Raw genomic sequence first — 14305 nt, 5'->3', positions numbered from 1 at the left:
ACTCGGGACCCCAAATTGTCGCCGAATGACACTGTGGCTGTAACGATATCGTGAGTTTAAGGGCACTCATTCATTCCATCGCTCTTTCATCCGTTTGTTCATGCAGTGGGGGGTGGGGCGGTGGGGATGGGGTGGTGGACGGGTTTAGGAGAGAGGGGGGGGGGGGGGGGGGGCGGGCGCGGTAATGGCAGTCACATGCTTGAGCAGGCGCGAGTGGTGGACGTCTGAGATCACATTCTCTACGTTAGCCACTCACTAAAATGCAATGGGTGCGGTGGGTGAAATGCTTAGTTTAAAATACTTCTGCCCCCAATTACAGTTAATGCACCGCCTCACCCCGATCCCAAAGAATGCCGATTGGCTGATTCAGGGCATGCAGTGACAGATAAAAGAGGGGCACAACTGTTCCAACATGTCAGCACACATCCTGGCAGTCAGTGTACTGCCGTGTTGAAAACAGCCCTCAGTGGGACTAAGTCAGGTCCCATTTCACTACGGTTTGGATGACCCTAAACAGGAGCACTTGTTTCCTAAAGCAATATTCATTTCAAGATGAGGTTCATGCCAAGTGTAAATACACTTTAAACACTTGGTTTTGTATCTAACCCTCCGACTAAAGACTTTTAAATATATTCTAAATACCATCTGCCATAATATTGAGACCATTTTTGACCATACATAGTTAATGGCTAAATGGTTAAAGTCCGGCATGTGTGTTAAAAGAGAACGGCAAATCACAAACACACAGATGCATCTCCAAACTGATAATGTATAAATATTGCTTTCGCACAAAGCACTCCTGGGATACTGGTTCTATACGAATTGATTGCATTAAGTTCATTTAAGCCCAGGTCTGAAACCAGGTCTCATCTCCTCTACCTAATTTTGCCCAGCTGGCTCTTGGCTCTGGATAGAGGCTGCAGAGCGATGAAGTCATCACCTATCGCCACGTGGTTGGAATACATCTACACCAGGAGAATACACAGAGAGGATAGGAGGAAGAACACACACACACACACACACACACACACACACACACACACACACACACACACACACACACACACACACACACACACACACACACACACACACACACACACACACACGTTAGAACTCGAGCTTGCATACACACATTTCAACAGAATGTGTAGTTTACCAACGTTCAGAATCACACACACGGAGACAAAATGGGACAAAGGTTAGAGCAGAAACAACACACAGCACATAGGAGTGGAAACGGCAGCTCATTTTCTTCTGAGAAACAGGAAGGAAGGAAAAGATAAAACATAAACCATCTCCGGCTGGACAAATCAATACTTTGACAGCGTGGGTCTGCTGAGAGGTGACCGGGCACACTGTGTTCTGTGTGTATCGATCAGAAAGAAGTCCTGCCGAGTGTTTGTGCCCAACACCCTCCCTGTACTATAAAGACGTGTGTTAGTCTTGCGGTTTAGAAGATAAAGACACTATTTTACAATTTAAGGCAATGTCTGTTCTCCCGGGGTCTGAATTTGAGTCACCTCGACATTTACTCGTTTCCTGCCTCCCAACTCTTGTACCATTACAAGAAACGTGATTCCATTTGTCTCAAACAAGTAGAACCGCCAACATTGGAGATAATTGACAGGTTTGCCTTCCCTTTGGAATTTTACCTTTGAGCATTTAGACTGTGCTCAAAAAAACAGACTTTAAAAATGATTTTTAGCTATTTTTACCTAAAACCCTTGGTATGACTATCATACAGTTGATACAGATACAGATAATGAATTAGGGGTTTGTTATGAGGAACACACTTTCAAATACACTGCAGCAGTTTGTGTTCCACTTTAGAGGAAGTGTGCAGGTCCTCCCCATGTTACCTGACTCTTCTGTGTGCTGGTGGGCTGCAGATGTCGATAGAAGACCTTCTTCACCACGTCAGGAAAGAGGCAAGTTATGATGATGATGATGATGGCAAACCAGGCTGAGCCGCTGGACAGCAGCTGCACGAACACAAAGTACATGTCCTGGGTGTGGAGGAAAGGCCTGGAGAGAGCGGAAGGGACACAACGGTTACATAATGCAGGAGAAAGCATTTTTTCATATGCTTCCCTTTCGTGGTTGTTAGCATCAATAAACCAGCAGCCTGGCTCTGTGCGCTCAGCCTTCACCGGCAGATGGAGTCTTGCTCTTAGTTTTGCCCGTTTAATCTTTTAATATATATATAAAACAACTTGATGGACTTAAAAGAAGTATGTTTGTCTGCGAGTTGTCACATATTACGAACAAAGAAGAATATTGAGCAATATGAACGTGTTGATTCAACGTTTTCAATTTCACAGGAGGGCCACCGCTTCCATCCACTGCAATTCTTTCTGGATTGAGCAGAGACACGTTGCACCGTTGCCAAGCATTTTCTATCAGTGTACAACATAAAATGAACTTTTAAGAACTTCTTACCAGATGATGCCTCCGTAGAAGAGAGAGAAGATGAAGTAGAAGGCAATAGAACCCCACGTCACAAAATGGTTCATCCACGTCCAGAAGTGAGTCTCCAAGGCGAGCTGTTATCACACACAAACACAGACATGAGAGAAAAGGAAAGCTAGATGCAAAACGCCCCACGAGGACAGTGATGGCATCAATAAACCGAGGGAAGCAGTCTGCCTCTGTGCTGTGAAAGAGACCTCGACCCGGCCTGTGACACAACGCTCTCTGCTAATGGCCCCTGACATCATAGGTGCATTACAAAATATGCCCCATTTCATATTTGGGACTGTGGCCGTCCAGTGTTGTCCTTGTTGAACCAAAATATATGGCTGACCTCATACATATGGAACATGAAAGAAACATCTGCTTTCATCTTACTTTTGTTTTGTGCTGGAATCAGTTGACCGTATCCGGCATGCTACACATGCTTGACTTCTTATTTTACCAGCTATTTACTGGCTAGTTTTCTGAAATGGTTGAAACCAAACACTCTCTACAATAATATTACTCTGTCACAATATAAGAAATTATATTGTAATTAACAGTATTTTACTAAAGTAACATTATGTTGGAAATAAATGCCGTGATAAAATTACATTTTTGCCATGAATAGCCAATACCATTAAGAAAAGTTTCAGAGCTCAATACATTGGATATAATTTACCTTTAATGTGACTGTGATGACCATCACGGTAAAGACCAGCGTTCCAAATGTCCAGTTTCCAAACATCTATAAAGGATGCGTAAATATATTAATTAAACAGTCAACGTTATCAAACTATGACATTCAAAAAAAAAAAAAAAAGTATTTACATGCATGATCCCATTCAACAGCAATATAACAACACTATAATATTACGTTGCTGTACACGATAGAGAAGAGCTCAGCGTGGACAAGGACTACGGGGGGACGTTGCTGCTCTCTTGGCAGCAAATTCAGGACCCTGCTAGAAACCTAACACTCAAAATGTGAATCCTCAATGCAGCAAAAAACTAAGTGTAAAAAAATGACCTCAGACGAGCCAGTGTGGATGGATACAATTACAACACATCTGTTCCGTGAGAAAGAAAATCGCTCTCTGTTTCCACTACAACTTTATTTTACACTGAAAGTTTCTTTTACTGGAATCCTCTTGATCTTCTCACCAGATACGTTTTAATCAGGTCTACATTTCAACCTACCATTGAGGATTCAGAAGACCCTTTTGTTAAGCCTTGTGCATTATCCAGATTTGCCATAATCAGTGTACAAACTGTCCCGTTGTGGTGACGCTGCAGCGGCGCCTGTTCAAAGCGGCCTGATCAGAAACGTGCTTTGCATTGAGTGTTGCTACGTGAAGCTTTACCGAGAACCGCTCACTCAAAATAACTAACTAACCCACTGGACTCTGTCCTTTCTTCCGTATGAGTAGTGCACCCGCAACGACATAGTCGCAGCACGCACCCGGCTACGGTCAGAAACACCAGTGAAATACAGTCACAGGTTCACAGAAAAAAAAACTCAGCAGGGGGGGGGTGGGGGGAGCAGACTTTACCACTCAAAGTGGTCGACCTGGGCCACACAAAAAAGGCCCCAAACAGCCGTAGATTTATTGTGTCTACATGTGAAAATAGAGAACTGTTATACCATTAAAAGAAGGAATTAACTTAATACTACTGTATACTACTACTTTACTGAGTGACTTCAAGAAAAGGAGGAATTAAAACTGATGCTATTAATTAACCATTAAGCTTCAATGAGCAAATGAAAGTCTTATAAATGCTGTCATGTGTTCAAAGTAATATTGGTGCCGATGGAAAAAGAGTTACTAGTGTCGGACTTAGGTCTAAAAAAATCATCCTGTTATGCAAGTGAAAAATATGTTCAGCAGCAATCCTGACGGACCTCTTATTAACCCCCCAAGGACACACACACATTAAACTGTAGAGCAGACTCTTACCAGCTGCCTGTTAGCTCGCAAGATCTGAAGACATGCACAGCGTGAAGGCAGAAGAAAAAAGAGAAATCAAAAAAAGATAGACAAGCGAGAGGGAGAGCAAAAGGAGTCAGTGCTTCCTGAAATATCAAACTTCAAACGGATAGACAGACGCCATAGATATGCAGCACAAAAAGAAACGGAAGGAAACAGATTTGGTGAAAAACCAAGGAGAGAAACAGAGGATATGATAAGATTACTATAGCGTACTCATCAACAAGTGGATGACACAGTGATAGACAAACAGACTGTACACAAAGCGGTAAAAAAAATAAAAAATAAAGGACCACTCATTCTGACAAGCACACATTTGGTTTGAACTGATCACTTATTTCAGGAAGCAACATTCACACTCACTTGTCCGTTGCCCATAAGCGATGTGTCCTCCCCCATCAGGATGTAGGAGCCAAAGAAGAAGATGAAGGCGTGACAGAATCCCAACAAAGTCCAGTAGAGGAACGTGCGGAAGGACAGCAGAGAATTCTTGCTGATGTCCCTGTAGGATAAAAGTTGGGCTTTTTTGCATTTGTTGGTGCGTGTAATTTATCAAAAGCAATGTTGTACTTCACTATAAAAGTTAATCATGCTAGTTTACATTGTGATTACAGGCTAAGTATTGCGCAGACGGCAACAAAGCATAACAAAGTAACTGCATTGATGGACATGGAGATTTCTTTTTAATATAAGAAAGCGTTCCACAAGCGTTTAATGTTGCATCCACAGAGGTCGCACACAGATTCCATGTCAACGTACCTGTACAGGCCAGGTTTGTTCTGCAGGACGTGTGGATGGACCAGCTGTTCAAACAGACTATACACCAGGATGGGCAGCGAGGTGAAGCAGATGTTGTACAGCGTCAGGTAAACGCTGTCATACAGAGTCTGGGGTGGACACAGAGCGCATTCAACTCAACACCAACTGACGTGAGCAAATTGCCTACCGAGAGCCGTGGCGGTGCCACACACGACAACAGGGCAGAAAAGAATGGACGTTATTTCTTGGAGTCAACGCAACTTTTGCCTTGTACCAAAGTGATAACCTTAATAGCAGACGGAAGATTTGGCAGCAGGCGTAATGTGAATGATATCAGAAAGAGGTGGTAAGATCCGCTGATTAAATGTTCAAACAACTATTAATGGTTCAAAGTATTTAGCCGAAATGTCAAATGTCAATGAAGTTCTGGCCTGTTGAGAATTTTGATAACAATATCAAATTAAAAACATAATTAAAAGTGGGTATTGAGATTTTTGAAAAGAAAGCTTCTGGTATAATTAAGGCGGTTTTATATGTAGTCGACGACATTAAAGCCACAAACAACTTCACAAGGATATAAATGAGAGAGAGAAGCGATGGAGATAAGACACTTACTTGTTGTGAAAACAGACAGAAGAACTGGTATAAAAACTGTGGCGTGATAAAACACACATTCTAGAAGAGACAAGAGTGAAGAAACAAAATATGAAATATTTGATTTTAAAGGACACTTTAGGATTTAAATGCCCTTGATCTTAAGACTTATGCTACCAGCATTGTTCAAAACCATTGATTGTCATTTATTATGCATTCTCTTTCTTTTATTTTCTTAAGGGAATGTGTAGATAAGGTTAAGTTACTCACCTTGTAGAAAAAGTACTGTACAAGCGTAGCTATTCTAATGTAGTAGAAGTGACCGTGGACCAGCAAAAGTTTTGCCAGGAACTTAAACCTGGCGATTGCATAGTCACTGTTTCTCACGGCCTGACGACCCTCCTTTCCCATTATACCTGAAGACGCATGCACACATAGACACGTTGGAGAAACCACTGCAGAATACACATCTTAAGAGACCATATTGTGTGTGTGTGTGTGTGTGTGTTTACCGATGCCCACGTGAGCTTCCTGTATCATACTGACATCATTTGCTCCATCCCCAATCGCCAGAGTGATGGGTTTCTCTGGGGAGGTTTTCCAAAGACGCACCACCTGGACAGGAAGAAGTAACAATGACTTCTGGACAGTCTGAGGGTAATGCACTTTGGTCTGTGTGTGTGTGTTTGGCCGAGCACTGGTACCTTAGCTTTCTGCAGCGGGGCCATGCGGCAGCAGAGCACAGCTGAACAGTTTTTACACACTTCCATAAAGAGCTTCTCGTGTTCCCTTAAGGCTAAAGACAGACTGGCCCCGTCCACGACCAGCCCGTGCTGTATGACATGGTCCTCGTTTATCCTGGAGAGAAAAAGTGTCCAATTAAAACCAAACTTAGTCTAAAGGTTAGCTCCGTTCTTCACAGAAAACAGAGATACGCCGTGTATATTCTCTGGTCTAAATGGGGATGGGAAACACTCACCTCCTGGCAAGTCTGCGAAGCTGCTCAGCACAATCGTTGTCAGAGCGTTGCTGCAGAAGCTCCAGGATGTTCATGGTTCGGTGGAAGTGGCCACAGGACAGGCTGACGCTGACCGCCGTCTCGTGTTTGTCTCCCGTCAGCACCCATACCTTGATCCCCGCCAGCCGCAGAGCCTCAATGGTCTCCTGGACTTTATCTTGGAGTCTGGGAGAGAGAGAGAGAGAGAAAAGCAAGGAATATAATTCATGTACTCCTCTTATATGCATTGTATATGCAGAGATTGCAGTAGTCCCTACGTGTAATTAGATTAGATCATTCCCCGGGTAGCAAATGACTAAAGGACATTTCCTTCTTGTCATTAAGGCCAACTAGCATTTAACCTGATGTTTTATTGCTAGGAATGCAATGTGATCAAGCCACCGAGGCTTGCAAGTGAACTACAGTGGGAATAGTTTAATCTATTAGAGAATTGGCAAGGACACTTCGTTTCTCAGAGCTTCTTTAAATCAGATGGGTAAAGTCTGAAAGTACGGGGAAATGTCTTCAACAGCAACAAGCAAAACTAAAAGTTCATTATCATGTCATTCATCCCCAACGAGAGGAAGAGGTGTGGAAAACCCCCCAAAACAAGCAGCGGTTGGGGGATGTGAGAGAGAGAGTTCTATACGCTTCATGTGCTGCAGCCATTAAGCAGCTGGCGCTGTTCACAGGTTATCATAGCAGGCATATGTTAAGCAGCAGATGGGGCAGGGAGACGGGCCGGGCAGGTGACCAGGGGGTAATAAAACAAACTCCTCTCTCTGCCCACACGGGACAGAACTGCCTCAACGCCAACCCCAAATGCTTTATTAAAGGGACACTTGATGCTTAAAATGTAAATCTGCCCCCCGTGTCTCCTGGGTCGCCACAGAGGGTAAAGCGGTCTCTGACATTGGGCAGCACTGAACATTTAAAGACTTCTATTATCCGATGTCTGACCCGGGTTCATGATAAGAGGTTAAAAGACAGTATATGATACAACATGACCGCGCGCCTGCCAGCATTACACTATTCATATGAAACAGACATTAATGTCCCGTCTTCCGTGACCGAGGAAATCTTCTGATTGTGTCCATGTGTTCCAGAAAAAGAGCAGCAGAAAGAGGGTGAAGAGAGGCTAATGTGTGAAGCAGATGGTGAGGGGATGCAAACTCGTATCAACATTCATTTGCAGAGTGACTCAGTGGGGCGACGTCTTTATCCACGCAGATTTTCACGTCCACTGTGCTTCTTTCTGTTGTGAACGAGTCATATTTTTGAACTAATGTGAATTTAACAGTTACTTCCTGCAACATAATAATCTTTGGATTGATTATCTATCATTTGTGTAGCTCAGACACACTCATCTTTATTGAGTAGAGTAATATAACATTTCACAAGCCTCACTGACTCTGGAGCCATTAAAAAGTATCTATACCAAGATGCTCACAATGACAAAGCCAACATGCAGATGTATGGATTCAAGTTCCACAGTCTAGCAAGTTAGCATGCTAACCTTTTCTAATTAGTACCAATAGCATTTGAGGCCAATGAAAATATAATTAGTTTTGCAGGTATGGTCATAAACTAAAACTAAGTTTTGAAAAAACGGTCTTTTAAAAAAAAAAAAATTGCAAACGTTTTTTAGCCTGATAAAAATCAGACGTTATTAGATTTACCTTCAGGGATTTTGATGAATTCATTTCACACACAAAAAAATATAAAATACCGTCATTAGCCGAAAGGCCAGGGCCCTCATTTATAAAACCTTGCGTAAGATTTGCGCCAGAAGTGGCGTACGGATGAAACGTAGGAAATATTCAGACTTATAAATCACTTCTAAACGCAGCGCAGCTTTTGCGGCTTCATGTCACGCCCATAGTTGCCCATATATAGTCTGTGGAACGCCCACAAATTAATATTCATCGATTGCGAAATCATGGCAAAGACTGAGAGGAAAACGAAGAAAGGTAACTTCACTCAGTGTGAAGTCGAAATCATCATTGTCGAGGTGGAAAGGAGAAGTAAAACGCTCTTTGGAGGGCACAGTGTGGACATCAATAATGCCAAAAAGGCACTTGAGTTGAGAACGCTGCAGCCTCACAACCTCGGACCGTGGCCGAAATAAAGAAAAAATGGTCTGACATCAAAGTGGATGCAAAAAAGCGTTTAGCGCGCCATCGCCAAAGTGTGTCTGCCCGGGATGGGGAAAGGGGACACCGGAGCTGTCCCCTCTTGATGAGAGACTGGCGGCATTGATTGGGGATCGGGGACAGGGTCTGGGCCGACATCGGCGTCAGGGGGGGTCCATGTTTCGAAGCTGTGCCACATTATGTAACACAGCACATGCCAGCACGATTTTGCACACCTTTTCAGGAGTAGACAATAACCTCCCTCCAGTGCAACCGAGGCAGCGCCATCTGCCCTTAAACAGGCCGATGGTGCGCTGCACTACAGCGCGAATCCTTCCATATGTCACATCTTCTAAGAGCGCAAGATCAGCCATTTGGCGTCATTACGCATTGTGACGGCATTGTGGCATTTTATTACCGTCCATTTGATTGCATCTGACAAGCAACAGCTGTGTTTTGAGGATGAATTGCATAACATGCCAATATTATTGCAGAACAGATTTCACTTTTCTTTTTGAAAATGTGTTAATTTGTATTTCTGTTTGTTTTACGCTGCAGAGCGATCAAACGGGTGTTTGTGTTATTTATGAGAGGCAGTATTGGCATTTGTTCTACACAACAGTCTAGTTTTACACAATTTCACACACGTTTGCGTGTTTCTTGCATTTGCCAACGGTTCTCATTTCACCCGTTTTTGTGCGTACGCATGGGTCCGAGCTTGCGTGAAGGGCCGCACATTTTTCCGTCAAGTTTGCTTTTTATAAATACCAATTACTGCGTAGAGAGCGACGTACGCCTTCTTTTGCGATCACGAGATCACAAGGCTGAGGACCACAAACGATCACCAGAATCACACTCATCTATCAGTGTGTGTTTAGATATTTCATTCTGGATGAAAGAAAAGAGTGGAGCAACCTTCATTGCCAACCGTTCAGCCGCAATGGCTTTAAAAACACAGAAGATGAATGCTGAATGAATAAAACATGTTTTATCCGAACAACTATATGTTAATAACTTACTGCCACTGGCAGGACATGAATACAAAAAAAAAACGTTTCAGAAGTTGACCTCGTACTGTATGTTGAACTCAGCCGCCGAAGTGACTTCCAGATGATATGGAGTCAAACTAAACTATTCACTGGCTTAAACTACGTGAAAGACGTCGTACACATTCAGGGATTTGAACTAGTTTTTTGGAGGGAACAATAGCAATATAGACAAATGCATCAGTCAGTGTCCTTACTTGTCCTCAACCCCCGTTGCTCCCAGCAGCTGCAGGTCTCTCTCGATGTAGTTAAAGGCCTCTTGCAGTTTCTCCTCCCTCTGCTGCAGCGCGGTGCGAGCAGTGCTCAGATGCTTGTCCACGTCGGCGTACTCCTCTGGGCTGAAGTGCCGACATGCGACAACTAAGGTCCGCAGACCTTTCTATAGTGCGAGGGGGAGAGAAGAAACAACGAGACACGAGTCAGAATATAGGAAATACTAAAGAAAACACAAGATACAGAAAGATGTTCTGATCGAGGTACCAATGCAAGATCGGTAAACATGTGTAAGACAAGAGGATACGGACAAGAAGAGACGGAAACAAAGCTTTTAATCAGCCTTTTATCAGCGCTTGGCTCCAAATCGCAAGAGCCAGCCTGGGGGGAGAACACGACCACAAATCAACTCAGTATAGAGCCCCGACTCCTGGGCACTGACGTCCGATGGTATGATCTAGGGGCAGTGTGTGTGTATGTGTGTGTGTACGCACGCACGCTGTGATGAGATTTACCGTCTAATGGGAACACGGAGCTCCAGAGCCAAAAGTAATCACATCAATGCAGGGAAATGCCAGGCCTATGCACGAAGAGACACGCAATTCTGAACATAAGGACCAGGAGGCATTACAGAGTGAGATATTTAAATGCTTCATTTTGAAGAGGACTTTTTCTGTGAATAATTTATTTAAAGAGGCTAATGTCACATTAAATGTGTCTGAAATGTCTGCTCCTCTTTGAATGGGGTAAGATGAATATTGAAAAGACATGAGTCACAGTGTGACTCACCAAGAACTAAACTACATTCTAAAAGGAACACTAGAAGTAGAACGTCTTAGGTGAAGCAAACACATCAGCAGCTCCTCGGACTCCAAATTGTCTTCACAGCTACAGAACCTATTGAGACATCATACAAACCTTTATAAAAGTTTTGGAATATAAAATCGAATCTCACCAAGGCGAACTCGTCAACGTGAAGTCTCGTCTTTTCTATCTCACCGCTGGTGGTGAAGGGTAAGACGGCCGACTCTGCGCCCTTTGTGAACAGCACTTTGCCACCTTGGAAAAAAAAAAAAGAGAAAACATTATACGTTTGTATAGAACATGAACAGCATTTCTTTTTTTATATCTCCAGTCTTACGTTTGACCACATGATCAATGTAATAAAGCTTCCATTGTTGGTAACTAAAAAAAAAAGTCACCTGAGGGAGTTTGCAGTATGACGCTCATCCTCCTCCGGTCAGCATCAAACTCTAACAGATGGAGCAATTTATACCTGGGGAAGGAAAGAGATGCTAACTTCTTGTTGTGGACGCCACAACCTTTTCTGTCTGCAGTCTAGATGATATAGTTTTTTTTTAATCACATTAAAAAGGGTCATACATACTTCTCTGACTTGCCGAATGTCCTGATCTCCATGGTCTCTCCACTACACCGAGTGAAGGCCACTCCAATTCTGGGGGGGGGGGGGGAGACACAGACAGCATTAAAATACTTAATTACAAGTGTTCAATCTTAAAATATAAAGCCGTAGCACTCCCTTCAGGTTCATTTCGCACCTGACTTAATGAAAACAACTTAAGTCTTTTGCATAGAAACACACCGTGAGCACACACCTGCCGCCAAGGAAAGATGCTGTAGGTTTTTAATACGGTTGTAATTAAGATGATGAAAACAATATATATAGTTTGACAGAACACTGAATTAAGTATATTGTTTTATGTTGTAAATGGTTACATTACACATTGTTAATTAAATTATTTACACATTCAACAACCATGTTTACATGTAATTGTGTGTCAATTAACAAATTCTAAACATTTTCCATGACCATTAATTATGCCTGGTTCATTTTTGTTTGTGGCAAACTTTTCTCACACCAATTAGCATCCAATCGACATTTGGATATATATTACATAAATACATAAAGTAACAAAATAGAAAACTTCTACTCTAATTATTTACTCACTAATTTACCTTTGTCGTATCAGCAAAGGTTCACCCAGCGAGAGCAGGGAGCAAACAACCAGGTTCACTCATACGAGTGTGACAGTAGCACACAAGTGTGTCCGTCACCGATTGGTTTTACATCGGTCATGGAGCACAACTGCCAATTGCACGAGGGGTGTGAGAAATGGGTTTAAGTGGCGCCGTTCGGGGCCCCAGCGGAGATAAAGGCTGGCGCAGCTTTATGGATGGTCAGCTAGCTCAGCAGGTTCTTCAACCTCAGCAGTCAGCGACCGAGCTCTAATGTAACCGTACCTCTTTGCTGCCTCTACCAAAGCTTTCTCGTCCGGCGAAGAGGCGTAGTACTCCATGTTATTGGAAGAGAAGCCGTTCGCATGGGAGAACGGGTCTCCTCCTCCGCCGAGGTCGTCTGGCTGGTCGTAGCTGATCTGAACCGTGTGACACAGTGACACCGCCTTGAGGAATAGCAACTCCTCACCAATCTGGATGGAGAGGGAAGGATGATGGAAAAAGAAAATCTTTACACTGACACACACAAGTTCAGAGTCAGTTATGTTGACTTGAGGGGGAAGAACTTCTGGTGACTGTGCTGTATGTTTGCACATTTCATTCACACGCAGTTGACAACCTAAAATCAGATTCCATTATTCCAATAATCAATTGTTGATTACACAAAAGGCCTGAGGCAAAAATCCTCCCTAAAATGTTTAATCAACCCATGTGCGATAGCGGGGCTGTGAGTGAGAGCGGTGCGTGGCTACACTGCCTGTAAGCGTCTTCCTGCACAAAATGAAGGTAATGAGATTTACCAGTTGAGGCGTACAACCATCTGGCGAGTCGTCATTCATTCCCTCTGGTACCAGTTTGCCATTAACTTCCCGGTACTTGACTCCGTTAATTGAACACTCGCGGAAGTGCATCTCGTTTTCAGTTAGCGTGCCCGTCTTATCCGTAAAGACGTACTCCACCTAGGAAACAGACACGAATGTGCACACATAAGTGGAGCCTTGAGTTGCCGAGCACCGCGGGCGAGGCAGAGATCAATTATCCAATGAGAGCGTGTTCATGTGTGTGTTCATTATGTACTTAAAAACAAACACTTGAATTGAGAGTGAATTAAGTTTCATATGCAAATATCTATATTTACTGCAAAACAATGACCGTTACTAAAGATACTACGTGATATCATAACTCTTTCCAAGGTAAATCTTTACTCCCATGCAACATGGACGTGTTCCCGCACTGGTGTTGCTCACCTGGCCCAGCTCCTCGTTGAGGTCAGAGGTGTTGACCTGAGCTTTCTGGTCGCTCTCCTCGTGGTAAAGGTCTAAATCCCAGCCAATAAAAAAGGAACCCAGGAACTTCTGCATCTCCACAGTGACGTAAAGCGAGATGGGGATGATGAAGTTATAAAGGACCAGAAATGCCAAGAAGTCGGAGATGAACTTCAAGATCTAAAGAGGGAGGAGGTTAAATATTATTAAAATGAGACACAAGAGGAGCAGCGCAACGTAACGAGAATAAAAACAAGCAGTGAATCAGGATAGCAAGATAATTCAATGTCAACTGTAGCAAATGTAAACCGTTAGAGCTGCTGTTGAAAGAGTGAGAGAGACGCTCCTTTGCCTCATGTGGGTGCCAGCAGAGGTCGGTTCGGGCATCTGATCAGCAGCATCCCTTTAGAGGTTTACTAAAGGCCCCGCCGTGAACCCAGAAAACGCTGGAGATATCGCATGACTTGTACGGCCTCGGGGCTCCCAACGTTGCTGGGGAGAGGGCCGTCTGGATGAATAGCATTGCCTGCGTCTCATGACAGACTTTTTTGCAAGAAAGGGAGGTTTATGCAGAACTTAAATGCTTCTGATGTGTATTTTTATGTTATTTGTTGTCACGCAGAAGCGTCAAAGAAATAACTGAGTATGCAAAAATCATATTGTGTCATAAATTATATTGAAGAGGTAGAGACCGGATGAAAAGTCATTATACAGAGTACATGGTATCTGACACAAACGCAGCAGTTTCACCAGCTTCTACCTTATTAATTAGAGAACATAACCTGAGCGACTTGCGTCCGTTTGTGTTACCAAGGTTACGTGGCTTAAACCAGTTCCATTAAACTGTTTATTACTTCCTGATTGATTTCACTGGTGGTGA

At 43.3% G+C, this 14305-nt stretch overlaps 1 protein-coding gene across 3 annotated transcripts in view; it reads right to left on the bottom strand.

The window, feature by feature from the left end:
- The window catches only part of atp11b (ATPase phospholipid transporting 11B), a 39493-nt gene that overhangs the window by 11371 nt on the left and 13817 nt on the right, over positions 1 to 14305 (bottom strand). For 2 of the 3 annotated variants that reach the window (XR_013468558.1, XM_078107929.1), the window contains exons 12-29: positions 13408 to 13605; positions 12961 to 13119; positions 12446 to 12633; positions 11571 to 11639; positions 11386 to 11459; positions 11139 to 11242; positions 10168 to 10349; positions 6775 to 6978; positions 6500 to 6653; positions 6308 to 6410; positions 6066 to 6211; positions 5817 to 5876; positions 5202 to 5329; positions 4806 to 4944; positions 3137 to 3202; positions 2443 to 2546; positions 1863 to 2028; positions 880 to 965 (exon numbers count right to left, since the gene is read on the bottom strand). Coding sequence is in view for 2 of the 3 variants with exons in the window: in XM_078107929.1 (XP_077964055.1) it covers positions 880 to 965; positions 1863 to 2028; positions 2443 to 2546; positions 3137 to 3202; positions 4806 to 4944; positions 5202 to 5329; positions 5817 to 5876; positions 6066 to 6211; positions 6308 to 6410; positions 6500 to 6653; positions 6775 to 6978; positions 10168 to 10349; positions 11139 to 11242; positions 11386 to 11459; positions 11571 to 11639; positions 12446 to 12633; positions 12961 to 13119; positions 13408 to 13605 (2330 nt within the window). In the remaining variant the exon portion in view is untranslated. The remainder of the gene's footprint in view (positions 1 to 879; positions 966 to 1862; positions 2029 to 2442; positions 2547 to 3136; positions 3203 to 4805; positions 4945 to 5201; positions 5330 to 5816; positions 5877 to 6065; positions 6212 to 6307; positions 6411 to 6499; positions 6654 to 6774; positions 6979 to 10167; positions 10350 to 11138; positions 11243 to 11385; positions 11460 to 11570; positions 11640 to 12445; positions 12634 to 12960; positions 13120 to 13407; positions 13606 to 14305) is intronic. The other variant, XM_078107928.1, reaches the window with a different exon arrangement.

The sequence above is a fragment of the Gasterosteus aculeatus genome, chromosome 8, assembly GCF_964276395.1.
Source record: "Gasterosteus aculeatus chromosome 8, fGasAcu3.hap1.1, whole genome shotgun sequence".
NCBI lineage: Eukaryota > Metazoa > Chordata > Actinopteri > Perciformes > Gasterosteidae > Gasterosteus > Gasterosteus aculeatus.
Note: the sequence above shows the minus strand (reverse complement) of the source record. Positions and strands in the feature narration are given on the sequence as shown.